The sequence below is a fragment of the Triticum aestivum genome, chromosome 3B (assembly GCF_018294505.1).
Source record: "Triticum aestivum cultivar Chinese Spring chromosome 3B, IWGSC CS RefSeq v2.1, whole genome shotgun sequence".
Taxonomy (NCBI): domain Eukaryota; kingdom Viridiplantae; phylum Streptophyta; class Magnoliopsida; order Poales; family Poaceae; genus Triticum; species Triticum aestivum.
In genome coordinates, this window is record NC_057801.1 from 766,350,966 (window position 1) to 766,364,523 (window position 13,558).

Consider the following 13,558-nt stretch of genomic DNA (forward strand, 5'->3'; position numbering starts at 1 on the left):
TACATCTTTATAAAGGAGTAGACGGTATTATTAGACGTTGTGTACCTGAGCATGAATAAGGACAAATCCTATGGAAATGTCACTCCGAAGCTTATGGAGGACATCATGCGGGAGACATAACTGCTCACAAGGTATTGCAATCTGGGTTTTATTGGCCTACTCTGTTCAAGGATGCCCGTAAGTTTGTTTTAATACACTAGATGTGCATGTTGAATAGCTGTCGATGTATGGAGTGGTAGTAGTAGACGCTGGCAGGAGTCGGTCTACTATAATCTTGGACGTGATGCCTATTTACATGATCATTTCCTTGGATATCGTCATAATTATTTGCTCTTCTATCTATTTCCCAAAAGTAATTTGTTTACCCACAGTATGCTATTTTCTCGAGAGAAGCCACTAGTGAAATATAGCCCCCGGGTCTATTTCCTATCATATTGTTTTTAGATTTATTATTCTAAAAACCTCAAAGTACATTGTTGCACTTCTTTATTTATTTTACTTTGTGTTTTTTTCATATCCATTTATTCAATCTCATACAATTTAATCTATCTCAATACCGAGGGATTGACAACCCCTCTTACGCGTCGGGTTGCACGTATTTGTTATTTGTGCGTAGGTACTGTTTACATAGTGTTGCTTGGTTCTCCTACTGGATTGACAACCTTGGTTTCATAAATGAGAGAAATTGTTCCCGTTGATGTGTTGCATCATCCTCTCCTCTTTGGGGAAATACGAACACTGATACAAGCAATCAAGCTCCGATGGAAACCTCTAGTTTGGCTTACTGGATTGTACAGTGGTGGCATGTGGCGTCGTCTACCTTCTTGGAGACACTATTTTGGGGACCATATCTGTTGGGAGATCTCCGAGGCATAGTGGCATTGGATCACCACGTAGAGTCACCAGTAAGGGTCATTTGCTTCGAGGGAAATTCTGGATCCGGGTCTCCCGGATGGGATGATGGTGGCGTTTGGTGTCACACCTCCTCTTGGGGGCAATGTCCCCATCAACGACAGCGGGTCTTGGCGGCATGGTGCACCGGAGTCTTGGCGACATATGTGTCTTTGTGGACAAGCGCGGGGTGGTGGTGATGTTTGGCACCATGGCGGAGTCTATGGCTGGCCAGCCAATCTAGGATAATGTGAATCTCTTTCTTGAAGATGATCCAACAGTTCGATGATGGTGTTGGTCTCTTGCGCTTGTGCATGTTTGTACGCTTTGGGCTTGCTACACCAGATGTATGCTCATGGTACATCATGCATACATATCGACGGTGACCCCGACTTTAAATGGTGGGGCGAGATAGCATTCCCCATTGTTAGGTTTGTAGGTGTGGATGATGGCTTCGGGTTGTTTCATGTATGTTCTTGTCAGTCCTTTCTTAAATAATTTACTAAAGACATCTAAGTATGATGATCACACTGACACGAGGTTTTACCCATGTCCGGGATCCGAGAAGATAATATTCTACGTCCTTCCTGTGTTTATTGCGTTGGATTCAGTACAAAATGCAAATGTCTATATCCTAGGATTCTAATGTGTCCTCTACAAGCCCAGCCACCCCGGTTTATGTACATACTAGGGACTCTAGGGTAACCACATCCTAGTCGGCTACATATAAGGAAACTGAGTCTTTGATGAATCTAGCACCTTGGAGTATACGACATGTCTTCTAGAGCTTTTGTAGAAAAGCTTGCTAGACCTTTATTGATTAGCTAAAATGTTTGCAAGGATTACAACTGAGTCATGCAATGTACCCAGCCATAGATACCTCCTCACCGGGAGGGAAAGGCCGTACCTAGCTAGCCCGTGAGCTTCATAATTCGCAACTCTAGGTTCAAAGGAGAAATTACAAGATCCAAAGGAAAGAGAAGTATCTAAAATCTTTCTAATGATAATGACGTAGTCCCCTCCAGCTTTTTGATATTTATGATGTGCCACCTGTTTGCAATCCGAAGCGACTTGTATGTGTAACATCCCAAGATCTTGCGCCAAAGAAAGACCCTCCTTGCATGCAATAGCTTCAAGCGTCTGCGGATTCATCAAGCCATGAATGACTAGCATACAGTAGACCAAGTAAGTGCCATCATGGTCCCGACACATAACAGTAGCCGTACCAACATTATAATTGGTCGAAATTGCAGCGTCAACATTGATCTTGATGGAACCCTCAGCCGGCGAGATCCATTTGAAATGACACACATTTAGAAAATAGCCTTCTAGAGCTAGCCTTCTATTTATGCATCATGGGCCGCCCAAGGTGGCCCACTCCTGAACCGACAAAGAGGATCCTTGGCCCGGCCCGCCCTACCGAGAGACAAGTGGTGAGAGGCCCCCTAGACGGGGCACCATCATCTTGGCTACGAGAAGTTGGCCCACCAAGTAGCACAAGGGCCCTGGTACTACTCTACCTATCCAGCTCTTGGGTCTCTAGATAGAAGGATTTGGCAACTTGATGGCCAAGGCAAGAACGTCGGACATCAAGGACAACTCTCCAACAACCTTAGACGACTAGGATCCATGTAACACTAGGCCTCGGTACCATTTATATAACGAGGCCGGGCTAGCCGCTGAGGCAACCTTTTACATCAATACCTTGATACATCCAATTTCATTGTTGTACCCCATACACCCAATTCATCTAATACAATCAAGGTGCGGGGTTTTACCTCCAGAGTGTGGGCCCGGACTTGAATAATTTTGACGTGTTGTTTCCCCTCTAAATCTTTCGGTTACCAATGACACCCTATCGACGGATCTGCCAGATTTTACACCAACACTTTCTCTTAGGCAGTAGCGCAAAGGCAGGCGACGATGACAGTGGTGGTGATTCGGTGGGTATTGGCGACATCGTGGCGAACTGACGAAGACGCACTAACATGGAAACCTTTTACATCAACCCCTCGATACACCTAAGTTCATTGTTGTACCCCCATCCATCTAATACAATCTAGGTGTAGGGTTTTACCTCCAAATTGAGGGCCCAAACCTGAATAATTTCGGTCTCTTGTTTCCCCTCCAAATTGACAAAGGCACACTGACATGGCTACCCGTGACACCGTGTCGAGGGGTCTACCTGATTTTATGCCAACACTTATTGTCCATGTTTTGTTCTTCTTTCTCCGGCGGTTGCGAAATTACGGGTGACAGTGCTGGTGCTGGCGTGGTGGGTACTGACTAAGCCACACTAATCGTGGCACTTATTGGAACTCTATATTGCGAGATGCCAGATTTCTCAATTGTGGTAAGTTGAGGTGTTTTACTGGAAGCCCTGGATAATTTTTCGCCACTAGGGGTTTTGTTGGATGCTCCGAGAAGATAACACCCTACATCCTGCTTGTGTTTATTGCCTTGGATTCAGTACAAAATACAAATGTCTATCCTAGGATTGTAATGTGTCATCTACGAGCCCACCCCCCGGGTTTATACAGATACCGAGGACTGTAGGGTTGCCACATCTTAATCGGCTACATATGAGGAAACCGAGTCTTTGACGAATCTAGCACCTTGGAGTACATGACAAGTCTTCTAGAGCTTGCCTTCTGTTTATACATCATGGGCCGCCCGAGGTGGGCCACTCTTGAAGCAACAAAGAGGGTCCTTGGCCCGGCCCACCCGACCGAGAGACAAGTGGTGAGAGCCCCCTAGCTCGGACACCGTCATCTTGGCCACCAGAAGTCGGCCCACCAAGTAGCACAAGAGCCCTAGTAGTACTCTACCCGACCAAAGTTTACCATCCTGCTCATGGGTCTCTAGATGGACGGATTTGGCAACTTGATGGCCAAGGCAAGAAGGACGAACATCAAGGAGAACTCTCCAACAGCCTTAGCCGACTAGAATTCATGTAACACTAGGCCTCGGTACCATTTATATGCCGAGGGCGGGCTAGCCGCTGAGGCAACCTTTTACATCAATCCCTTGATACACCTAACTTCATTGTTGTACCCCGTGCACCCAATCCATCTAATACAATCTAGGTGCAGGGATTTACCTCTACAGTGTGATAATTTTGATGTGCTGTTTCCCCCCTAAATCTTCCAGCTATCTGTGACACCCTATCGAGGGGTCTGCCGGATTTTACACCAACACTTATTGTCAATATGATGCTCTTTTTCCTTAGGTGGTAGCACAAAGGCGGGAGACGGCGGCGGTGGCAGCGCGGTGGGTATTGGCGACATCGCGACGAACTGACAAAGGCGCACTAAAACGGCAACCTTTTACATCAACCCCTTGTACCCCCATCCATCTAATACAATTTAGGTGTAGGGTTTTACCTCCAAATTGAGGGCCCAAAGCTGAATAGTTTTGGTCTCATGTTTCCCCTCTAGATGTTCAGCTACCTGTGACACCCTATCGGGGGGTCTGCCGGATTTTACGCCAACACTTATTGTTCGTGTGATGTTCTTCTTTCTTCGGCGGTAGCGCAATGACGGGTGACAGTGGCGGTGATGGCATGGTGAGTATTGGCGACATCACGGGAGGCCGACGGCACACTGATCGTGGCATTTATTTGGAACTCTATATTGCGAGAGGCCAGATTTGTCAATTGTGGTAAGTCGGGGTGTTTTATTGGAAGCCCTCAATAAATTTTCGCGACTAGGGGTTTCGTTGGATGCTCTTGGGTCTTTCCGATTCATCCCCAAATCAGCCGCCGCCGCCGGCGCCTCAATCTCCCGACCTCACTTTCTTCTCCACCCGCCGCCCCAAATACATCCTCCCCTCCTCCCCTCCCGCGCGCCGTCACCTCTCGGCACCACTGGGCACCCGCAGCTCGGCCACCCTTCTCCCCCCCTCTTCCTCCATTACTCATCTTCTTCTGTTTGCTCACCTCCTCAATCCTTCAATGTATCCACTCTGCTTGTGCTCGTCTACTGACCTGCAGATCTGGTAAGGAAATCCTCCCCTATTTCTCCATTTCTTTCCATTACGCTGCTCACTGACAAGTTGAATCTTTTTTACAGGGGAGTTAACGGTCAAAGTAAACGGTCAAACTAACAGTTATCTTACATGTGGTCCCAACTTGTCATAATCATGATCAACTGATAAAGACTCGACGATTTGAGTTTTTTGAAACAGCAAACCACCCATTTGGTAGTTATCTGAGAAAAAATAAAATCTGGTAGTTTTTTGGAACCCTAGCCTGTAAAGTAGTAGTTTTATGCTATTTACTCGCCATCCTCAGGAGAGGAGCTTGAGCGCGCAGCAATGGTCGCCTCTGTTCCCCCGCCTGCAAAGAGGAAGAAGGGGGATCCGAAGCCCTCTCCGCTCCTTCTGGGTGCAGGTTGGTCCGCCCTCCCGCCGGACCTCGTCCGCCGGGTCGCCGACTCCCTCCTGGCCATGTTCATTGGCCATCAGAGGTCCCTGGCCATTGATGCAGACAAGTTCCCAGGCATCGATGCAAACTGTGTCTACTACACCGACATTCTGGGTTCATCGGCTCATATCTGCAAGTGGAACATCAAGGATAGGAAAGTAGAGAGGATCTCTGAATCTGCCGAGTTCTTGAAGCAGGACAAGAAGTTTGCCCTCGTCGCTGACCGTCCTTGGACGATCATCCACCTTTTTTGCAGCTACACCATCAACATCCCGGTTCTCAGCTGGCTTTGCATCAGATTCCATAAGGCGACGGTAGACCTTCATTCAACTCTGGGGATCCTGATGACTGCAAAGTAACTGCTCCTAATTACTCTCTTGTCTTTTGCTTCGTTATTTTGGATATGCCTTGCCATGTAACGGGTAAGAAACAGGTTGATCCTAGGTTAGATCACCTGTAGTGGAACTACTGTTTGCTGTCTTAATTAGTACTTGGGGTCAGCCTAATGCTACATCTATTGTGCTTTATGCTATCGTTTTGCTGTGTGCCCCTCTTCTCTTGCATTACTTCTTAGAAATGCAATCTGGTGCTTAATTAGGACATAAAAGTTTTTCCCAACCTCTGAATTGAGCTCCTGCAATTGGACCGTTCATCATATTAGCATTTATTATTATTTTTTGTAAGCTTGTTAATTTTGTAATCTCATGTCCTGGACAAGACACGGTTTGTCGAGCTGCTGAACTTACAATAGGGTATGGAAGTAACATTTCATTTCATTTTTTCTAGCGTTTCCATGCATCTATGCTTCAGCCCTTGAACTAGTTGCATTTGTAGTTTGTTCCTTGTATTTCTAGGCATTACTGCAGAAATAATTTAAGAACTGAAGATGTGCTTGCAGCTTATATATCATTGTTGCAAAGAACTTAAGATGTTCCCAGCTTATAAATATTTGTGACATGGTTGGCACTTGCTGTCTTTAAAGGGCAATGGTAGATTTTTTACATACTCTTCCCTGGCAGGTGTTGCCCATTACATAGTTTTTACCTGTTTGGAAACTGCATGTCTTCCTGAGCTGTTTCAACTTGGCATTGTAATGGATGTCCACTGATCAGGAGGTCAAAATGTCCTTATAGGGCTGCAACAGTTAGCACAGAACTGTTGTTGAAAGTAACATAGGATATAGTTGAAGCAAGTAGTGCTGCCTGTAATGGATGAACCACTGGTAGTCTCGTTTTGTTCTCTGAGAAAAGATTGTGCCATTGGATGTTGAGCTCTTGTGAATCTGTAGCTTACCAGTCAGTAATGCATTGCCCTTATGTTTAGTGTAGCAGCAGTGAGCTTGTGGGCACCCAATCCTCAGTTTGTTCAGTTAGTTGATGATTAGTAGCACGTCACTAACTATTGGTTTTGTTTTGTAGTACCTGTGAAAGTGAATCCCTCTTTTGATTCAGAGGATGCATCCGAAACTCTGAATGAATGTTTCTTCAGGGCAGCTTCTGCCTCCTCTTTGAGATCATTGCATGTAGTTTAGTCTTACAGCGTAAAATAACTTGGTGCTTGTATTATCGTCTCTACTTACTCTGTACATTGTGCTGCAACCTCATCATACATCTAGTTCCCAAACTGGCACCAACCAGGGTAAATAAGGCAGAGAACGACACACAGAATAGTACATAACTGAAACTATTTCCTACAGTGTAGGGGTAGAAAGGGCAGCAATTATAAGGGCATGCTACAGGACTGTAATTCTTTTTTGACGAACTAGCAACCCCTATTGCCTAATTACTAGCTCAGGTCATTTGCAATACCACTTTTGACAAGAAACAGCATTTACTATGGGCCTGATTGGTTTGAACTTTTTTTGAATGTTGTGTTTGGTTGGAACTTAGCAGCTAACTTTGCCACTCATATTTTGAAAACCACGTCTATTGTTCTATGTCAATCGATCCAAGAATTTCGATGGATGAGATTAATCGTCGGGCGTACGTGCATGTGATTGCGTCGGATCGTGAGCCATCACATGCACGATTGGTGTCTCCCTGTCGAGGCGTTCTTCTCGCTAGGGTTCGCCGCCGCGGTCGGGTGGGTTTTCCATCAGCTGTGCGTGGCCGTGCCAGGCGGGCCTCAGGCGCCTCTGACCTTGCGAAGTCGGCCGGCGACGACGCGATGCCGCCCAAGCCTCCGCCGCCGGTTAGTGACAAGTTGTCTAAGTGGGCGGCTAAGAAGAAGAAGCTCACTTGTTTCTGGTGTGGGGAACCGGGTCACTTTTTGGTTCAGTGTACTGCGGAGTTATGTGATCTGTGCCGGAAGCCTAAACACACTGCGGCCGACTGTCCTCTTATGTTGGGGCCAAAACCATCCGTTCAGATTTACGGAGTGTGTTGTTCGGAGTTGATGTTTTTTGAGTCTCCGTCTGCGGAGCCTTCTGCGTCCATAGTGGAAACATCCTTCCCCGGTGTGGTGAAGGTGGTTCACGGGCCGTTGACCGAAGCACAGATCATTCAGCAGTTGAGAGAGCTCGCTCCGGGTAATTTTCAGTGGTCCTTACTTAAGCTCTCCGATAACTCATATAAAGTGGATTTCCTGTCTAAGGAGGATCAGATGAGGATTCTCAAGTTCGGTATGAGCAGGGTCACAGGTACTAGTTTTGTGCTGGAATTCGATGAGTGGAAAAAGAAAGAGCCACAGGGCACGCCTTTAACTTAGATTTGGGTTCGTTTCTCTGGTGCCCCGTCTACTCCTTTGGATAGCTTCTTGGTGACCTGGAGTCTGGGGTCTTTGATTGGAAGGACTGAGCAGGTGGATATGCAGTTCACTCGGGCTCATGGGGTGGCACGGCTGCTGGTCAGTGTCGCCAATATTCAGTTCTTGCCAGACGTGGTGCCTTGGACTTACGCAGGTGTTTTATATCAGTTGGATGTTGAGTATGAGGATCCTGATCTTTTCAATGAGTTTGAGGATGATAATCCCATGGATACTTCTGAGGGAGGAGGGGGTTCGGGGAACCAGGATGATATTGCAAAGAGTAATGATGACAAGATTATGGGACCGTCGGGGCCGTCGGATAATGTTGACTCCGCCCCTGTTGGGCCGTCTAGCACAGTTCGGACTACCAATCTTCAGCTGGGTTCTATTGGGGCATTCTCGGCGCCGCCGAGGTTGTCGTGTGACAGGGTTGGTTCTGCGAGCCCGGTGCTCAGTTTGCGTGTGGCGAGGTCTGTTGAGGACGAAGGTGCTGCGGGGCAGGAGGTCCCGCCCTCGGTTCCTGTTTCTCCCTCGGCTATGGCTGTGGTGGCCGAGCTGGTGGTCGCGGGGGGAGTTGTCGAGCAGGAGGCTCAGCCCTCCGGGTCTTTGACGCTGGCGGTGCCGAGGGGCGGCGTGGCCCCTTTGGTGAGGTCGTCGGCTTGCGGGGGAACGGGCGCGCAGGAGGCCGTCGTTTCCCCTTCTGCTGCTCTGGAGTGCGGGCAGGCTGGTGTGGTCGCTAATGCACCGGATTCCCTGGATCGCGCTAGGACGAGTTCACCGGGCTCGGGCATCGGCGGGATAGCCGTCGATAGGCCCTGGGAGCTCTCATCGTCTTTGGATGTTGCTCCGGTGGCCCCGGCGCTGGTCACCACTGCTGGGGGACGGGCAGGAGGCTCTTTCCCCAGCGCTGCTTCTCACGAGGAGGTCATCGCTTTCGGTGGGATCCCGGATCCTGTCTCTGCAGGGAGACGGGTCAGCGGGAGACTGCAGGAGCACCCGGATGTTGATGACATGCAGCTCAGGTGCGCGTTGAGGGCGGCCAAGTTGCGAGACGTCGAGCTTTCTACTGGTATGTCTGTTAACAAGTGTAATTCTATTATGCATTTTACCAATGATGAGATTGTGCAAAATGCCAACCAATTAGGAGTATCTCTTGGTAATAATGATCTAGAGATCTCTAAGTCTGTTAACGATATGCTAGATTTGGAAGCTGAACGAGCGTTAGATTTGATTCGTAACATAGCTGCAGTTAGACCAATGAATGAGTCGGAGATTGATGCGCTTGGGGTTAGGGTTCTTGATGGCTTGTGTGCTGATCTTGACCCTGCGGTACAGGAGACGGAGGAGGAGGATGAGTATCCCTCCCCGGATACTACTAACCTTGAAGTTGAGTCTTTGGCCATAGAGGCTCATTCCGAGCGTGCCGATCCTTCTGATGTTTGCGTTAAGCCTAAGAGGACCTGGAAACGGAAGGTTTACCCGGTGTCGGCTGTGCGTAGAAGTGCTAGGATCCGTACCTCCAAAAAATTTCATGATGAAATATGAGAGGCATCTTTTGGAACAGCAGAGGTCTTAAAGACTTGGCTAAAAGACGGTTTCTAGCAGAGGCTTCTCTTGAACATCATTTAGATTTTATTGCTTTATCCGAGACTGGACGAGGTAATTTTTCCCCACAATTTTTAGTACCTTATCTGGGGGGGGGTAGATTTTGACTGGCACTGCCTCCCACCTCGAGGAAGATCTGGTGGGGTTTTACTCGGGGTTAAGTGCGAAATGTTGGAGGTTCGGAGTGTAGTGTTGGGTGAGTTTGCGGTCAAGTTTCGGGTAAGAACAAAAGCAGATGGTTTTGATTGGGCTTTGGTGGCAGTCTATGGGGCTGCGCAACCCGAACTCAAACCAGATTTCTTGGCTGATTTGGTCCGTGTTTGCGGTAATGAGCAACTACCCGTCTTAGTGGGGGGTGATTTCAACATTATTCGAAGAAAGGAGGAAAAGAATAATGACAACTTTGACGGCAGATGGTCGTTTATGTTCAATACTATCATAGAAAGCTTGGATCTCAGAGAGATAGAGCTTTCGGGTAGGAAATTCACTTGGGCAAACTCGCTACCGGTTCCGACTTTTGAGAAGCTTGATCGTGTTTTGGCGAGCGTCGATTGGGAACAGAAGTTTCCTCTGGTAACGGTGCAGGCGTTGACACGAGGTATCTCGGATCACACACCGCTACTAGTCGACTCAGGGGCTCAAACTCATATGGGTAATAAGAATATTTTCTCCTTCGAACTTGCTTGGTTTGAAAGAGAAGGTTTCATTGAGTTGTTAGCTAGAGAGTGGGCTAAAGACTCGGGGGGAAGGTCACCCATTGAGCGGTGGCAATGCAAGATTCGTCATCTGCGAAGGTTCCTTCGTGGATGGGCTAAGCATACGAATGGAATTTATAAGGCGGAGAAGGAAAGGCTCCTTATGATTATTCATTCCCTTGAGTTAAAAGCTGAAACCTCTATTTTAGATACCAGCGAGTTGGAGTCTAAAGTGGAGGCCGAGTTAAGGCTGAAAGAGCTTCTCCGCGAGGAGGAATTGAAATGGGCTTTGAGAGCTAAGGTTCGTAAGGTTGTCCAAGGAGAGGATAACACTCAATTCTTTCATATGATTGCTAATGGAAAGCATCGTAAGAAGAGAATTTTTCAATTAGAACAAGATGAAGGGACGATAGTTGGTCAGGAAAACCTGAAAGTTTACATTACCAACTATTATAAGCAGTTGTTTGGCCCTCCGGAAGAGAGTTTTGTGTCCTTGGATGAGTCAAGAGTTGAGGATGTTCCCCAACTTGAGACGGAAGAGAATGAGATTTTGACTGCTCCTTTCACGGAGAAGGAGGTGTTTGAGGCCATTGCACAAATGAAAAACAATAAAGCGCCAGGACCAGATGGGTTTCCGGCGGAGTTCTACAAAAAGTGCTGGCATTTTATTAAAGGTGACCTGTTGCCGATGTTTCATGAGTTGTTCACTGGTCAGCTTCATTTGTTCAAGCTCAATTTTGGAACGATAACTCTTCTTCCTAAGAAGACAGAGGCTATTCGCATTGAGCAGTTCAGACCCATATGTTTGCTTAATGTCAGTTTCAAAATTTTCACCAAGGTTGGGACGAACCGACTCACGCAGATTGCGCATTCAGTTGTGCAACCGTCCCAGACCGCTTTCATGCCGGATAGAAATATCCTTGAAGGGGTGGTCGTCTTGCATGAAACGCTCCATGAAATCCACTCAAAAAAACTTGATGGTGTGGTTTTTAAAGTGGATTTTGAAAAAGCATATGATAAAGTTAAATGGCCTTTCCTTCAACAGGCGTTGCGTATGAAAGGATTTGACAAGGCCTGGCGAGACCAGATCGAGTCCTTTACGCAAAAAGGGAGTGTAGGGATTAAAGTGAATGATGATATAGGTCACTATTTCCAGACACACAAAGGACTAAGGCAGGGTGATCCCATGTCACCGATTCTATTCAACATAGTGGCTGATATGCTATCTATTTTAATAGGTCGGGCTAAGGATGCGGGGCAGGTTTCGGGCTTGGTTCCGCACCTAGTTGATGGTGGTATATCCATTTTGCAGTATGCTGATGATACTATCATCTTTATGGAGCATGACTTGGCGAAAGCAAGGAACATGAAGCTTGTGTTGTGCTTATTTGAACAATTGTCTGGACTCAAGATTAACTTCCATAAGAGCGAACTGTTTTGCTTTGGAAGAGCTAGTGAGGACCAGGAGGCGTATAAGCAATTGTTCGGATGTGAGTTGGGTTCGCTACCGTTTACATACTTAGGTATACCCATTCATCATCGTAACCTGACGGACAAGGAGTGGAAGTGCATCGAGGATCGTTTTGAAAAGAAACTGAGCTGTTGGAAAGGGAAGCTCATGTCATATGAAGGTCGATTAATTCTGATTAATTCGGTCCTCACCAGTATGCCCATGTTTCTTTTATCCTTTTTTGAGGTCCCGGTGGGAGTCAAGAAGAGGTTAGACTTTTATCGATCCCGATTCTTTTGGTAGAATGATGAGTTGAAACGAAAGTATAGGCTTGCCAAATGGGATATCATCTGTAGGCCGAAGGACCAAGGCGGTCTAAGCATTGAAAATCTAGAGATCAAGAATAGATGTCTCCTTTGCAAGTGGCTTTTTAAACTTTCGTCCGAGACAGAGGCTACTTGGGCTCAGATTCTGCGTAATAAGTATCTTCAGTCAAAAACTTTGGCTCAGGTGACTGTGCGCCCGACTGATTCACCGTTTTGGAAAGGGTTGATGAGAGTCAAGCCCCTCTTCTTTAACAGGGTAAAAATCTTAGTCGGTGATGGGACTAGTACGAGGTTCTGGGAGGATACGTGGCTAGGGGAGACGCCTCTGGCACTTCAATATCCTACTCTGTATAACATTGTTCAACGTCGAGAAGCATACGTTGCAACTGTCTTACAGTCCACGCCTCTCAATATTAGCTTTCGGAGGACGCTAGTAGGCGATCATTGGGAGGCATGGCTTCATCTTGTACGAAGGCTGATGGATGTCCAGCTGTCTCAGCAGCCAGATAGATTGTTTTGGAAACTGACTAAGGACGGCAGGTTCTCGGTCAAATCCATGTATCTGGATGTCATAAACACTAGTGTCATTCCTTGCTCGAAGCACGTCTAAAAAGTTAAGGTACCTTTGTGAATCAAAGTGTTTATGTGGTTTGTGCATAAACAAGTCATTTTGACAAAGGATAATCTGGCAAAACGCAATTGGATGGGTTCTGCTAGGTGTAGTTTTTGTGATTGTAACGAAACTATCAGGCACCTCTTTCTAGATTGTCCACTGGCTAAGATTCTTTGGCGTTCGATTCATATTGCTTTTAATATTACTCCACCTACCTCTATCAATATGTTATTTGGAACATGGCTTGATGGGGTGAACTTGGATGTAGCAAAACACATTCGTGTTGGCGTGTGTGCCTTGTTATGGGCAGTATGGAACTGCAGAAATGATTTGGTTTTTAACAGAGCAACGAACTTTCATTTTTTGCAGGTTATCTTCAGGGCCACAGCATTGATCCGTATGTGGTCGCTACTCACTCCGACGGAGGCCAGGGGGCGTTTGGCTACTGCGTCTACCCGATGGGAGATGGTAGCTCGGGTTATTTTCAACCGGTTTGGATGGCGGTCATGTAATAGGATAGGCATGTAGTGCTCCTATTTTATTTGCCAGCCGGTTGTGGCTTCATGATTAGGCTCGTTTGAGCAGCTTGTTTTCTTTTCGACCTTTCAGATATTGGAGACTTTGTGACTCATTTTGTTTTTTAATAATATGAGCCGTATGAATCTTTCTGATGCAGAGGCTGGGGTAATACCACTTTTCTAAAAAAAAAAGTTCTGAACGTAGTGTTTCCTTTTTTAAATCTCAAAACAGAGGAAAAGAAAAGGCAAAATAATACTGAATCGATGGACTAAACGAATCAATCGACCAACA

At 46.7% G+C, this 13,558-nt stretch overlaps 1 protein-coding gene across 1 annotated transcript; it reads left to right on the top strand.

The window, feature by feature from the left end:
• The first annotated feature begins 4,632 nt into the window (after nt 1–4,632).
• LOC123067857 (uncharacterized) lies at nt 4,633–5,673 on the top strand. The gene is made up of 2 exons (XM_044490469.1): nt 4,633–4,887; nt 4,962–5,673. The coding sequence occupies exon 2, from the start codon at nt 5,206–5,208 to the stop codon at nt 5,671–5,673; it is 468 nt and encodes a 155-aa protein (XP_044346404.1). The 5' UTR covers nt 4,633–4,887; nt 4,962–5,205.
• Nucleotides 5,674–13,558: the final 7,885 nt, after the last annotated feature.

Bases quoted from the DNA above. Each gene is read 5' to 3' on its own strand.
- LOC123067857 (XM_044490469.1), top strand. From the start codon at position 5,206: ATGGTCGCCTCTGTTCCCCCGCCTGCAAAGAGGAAGAAGGGGGATCCG.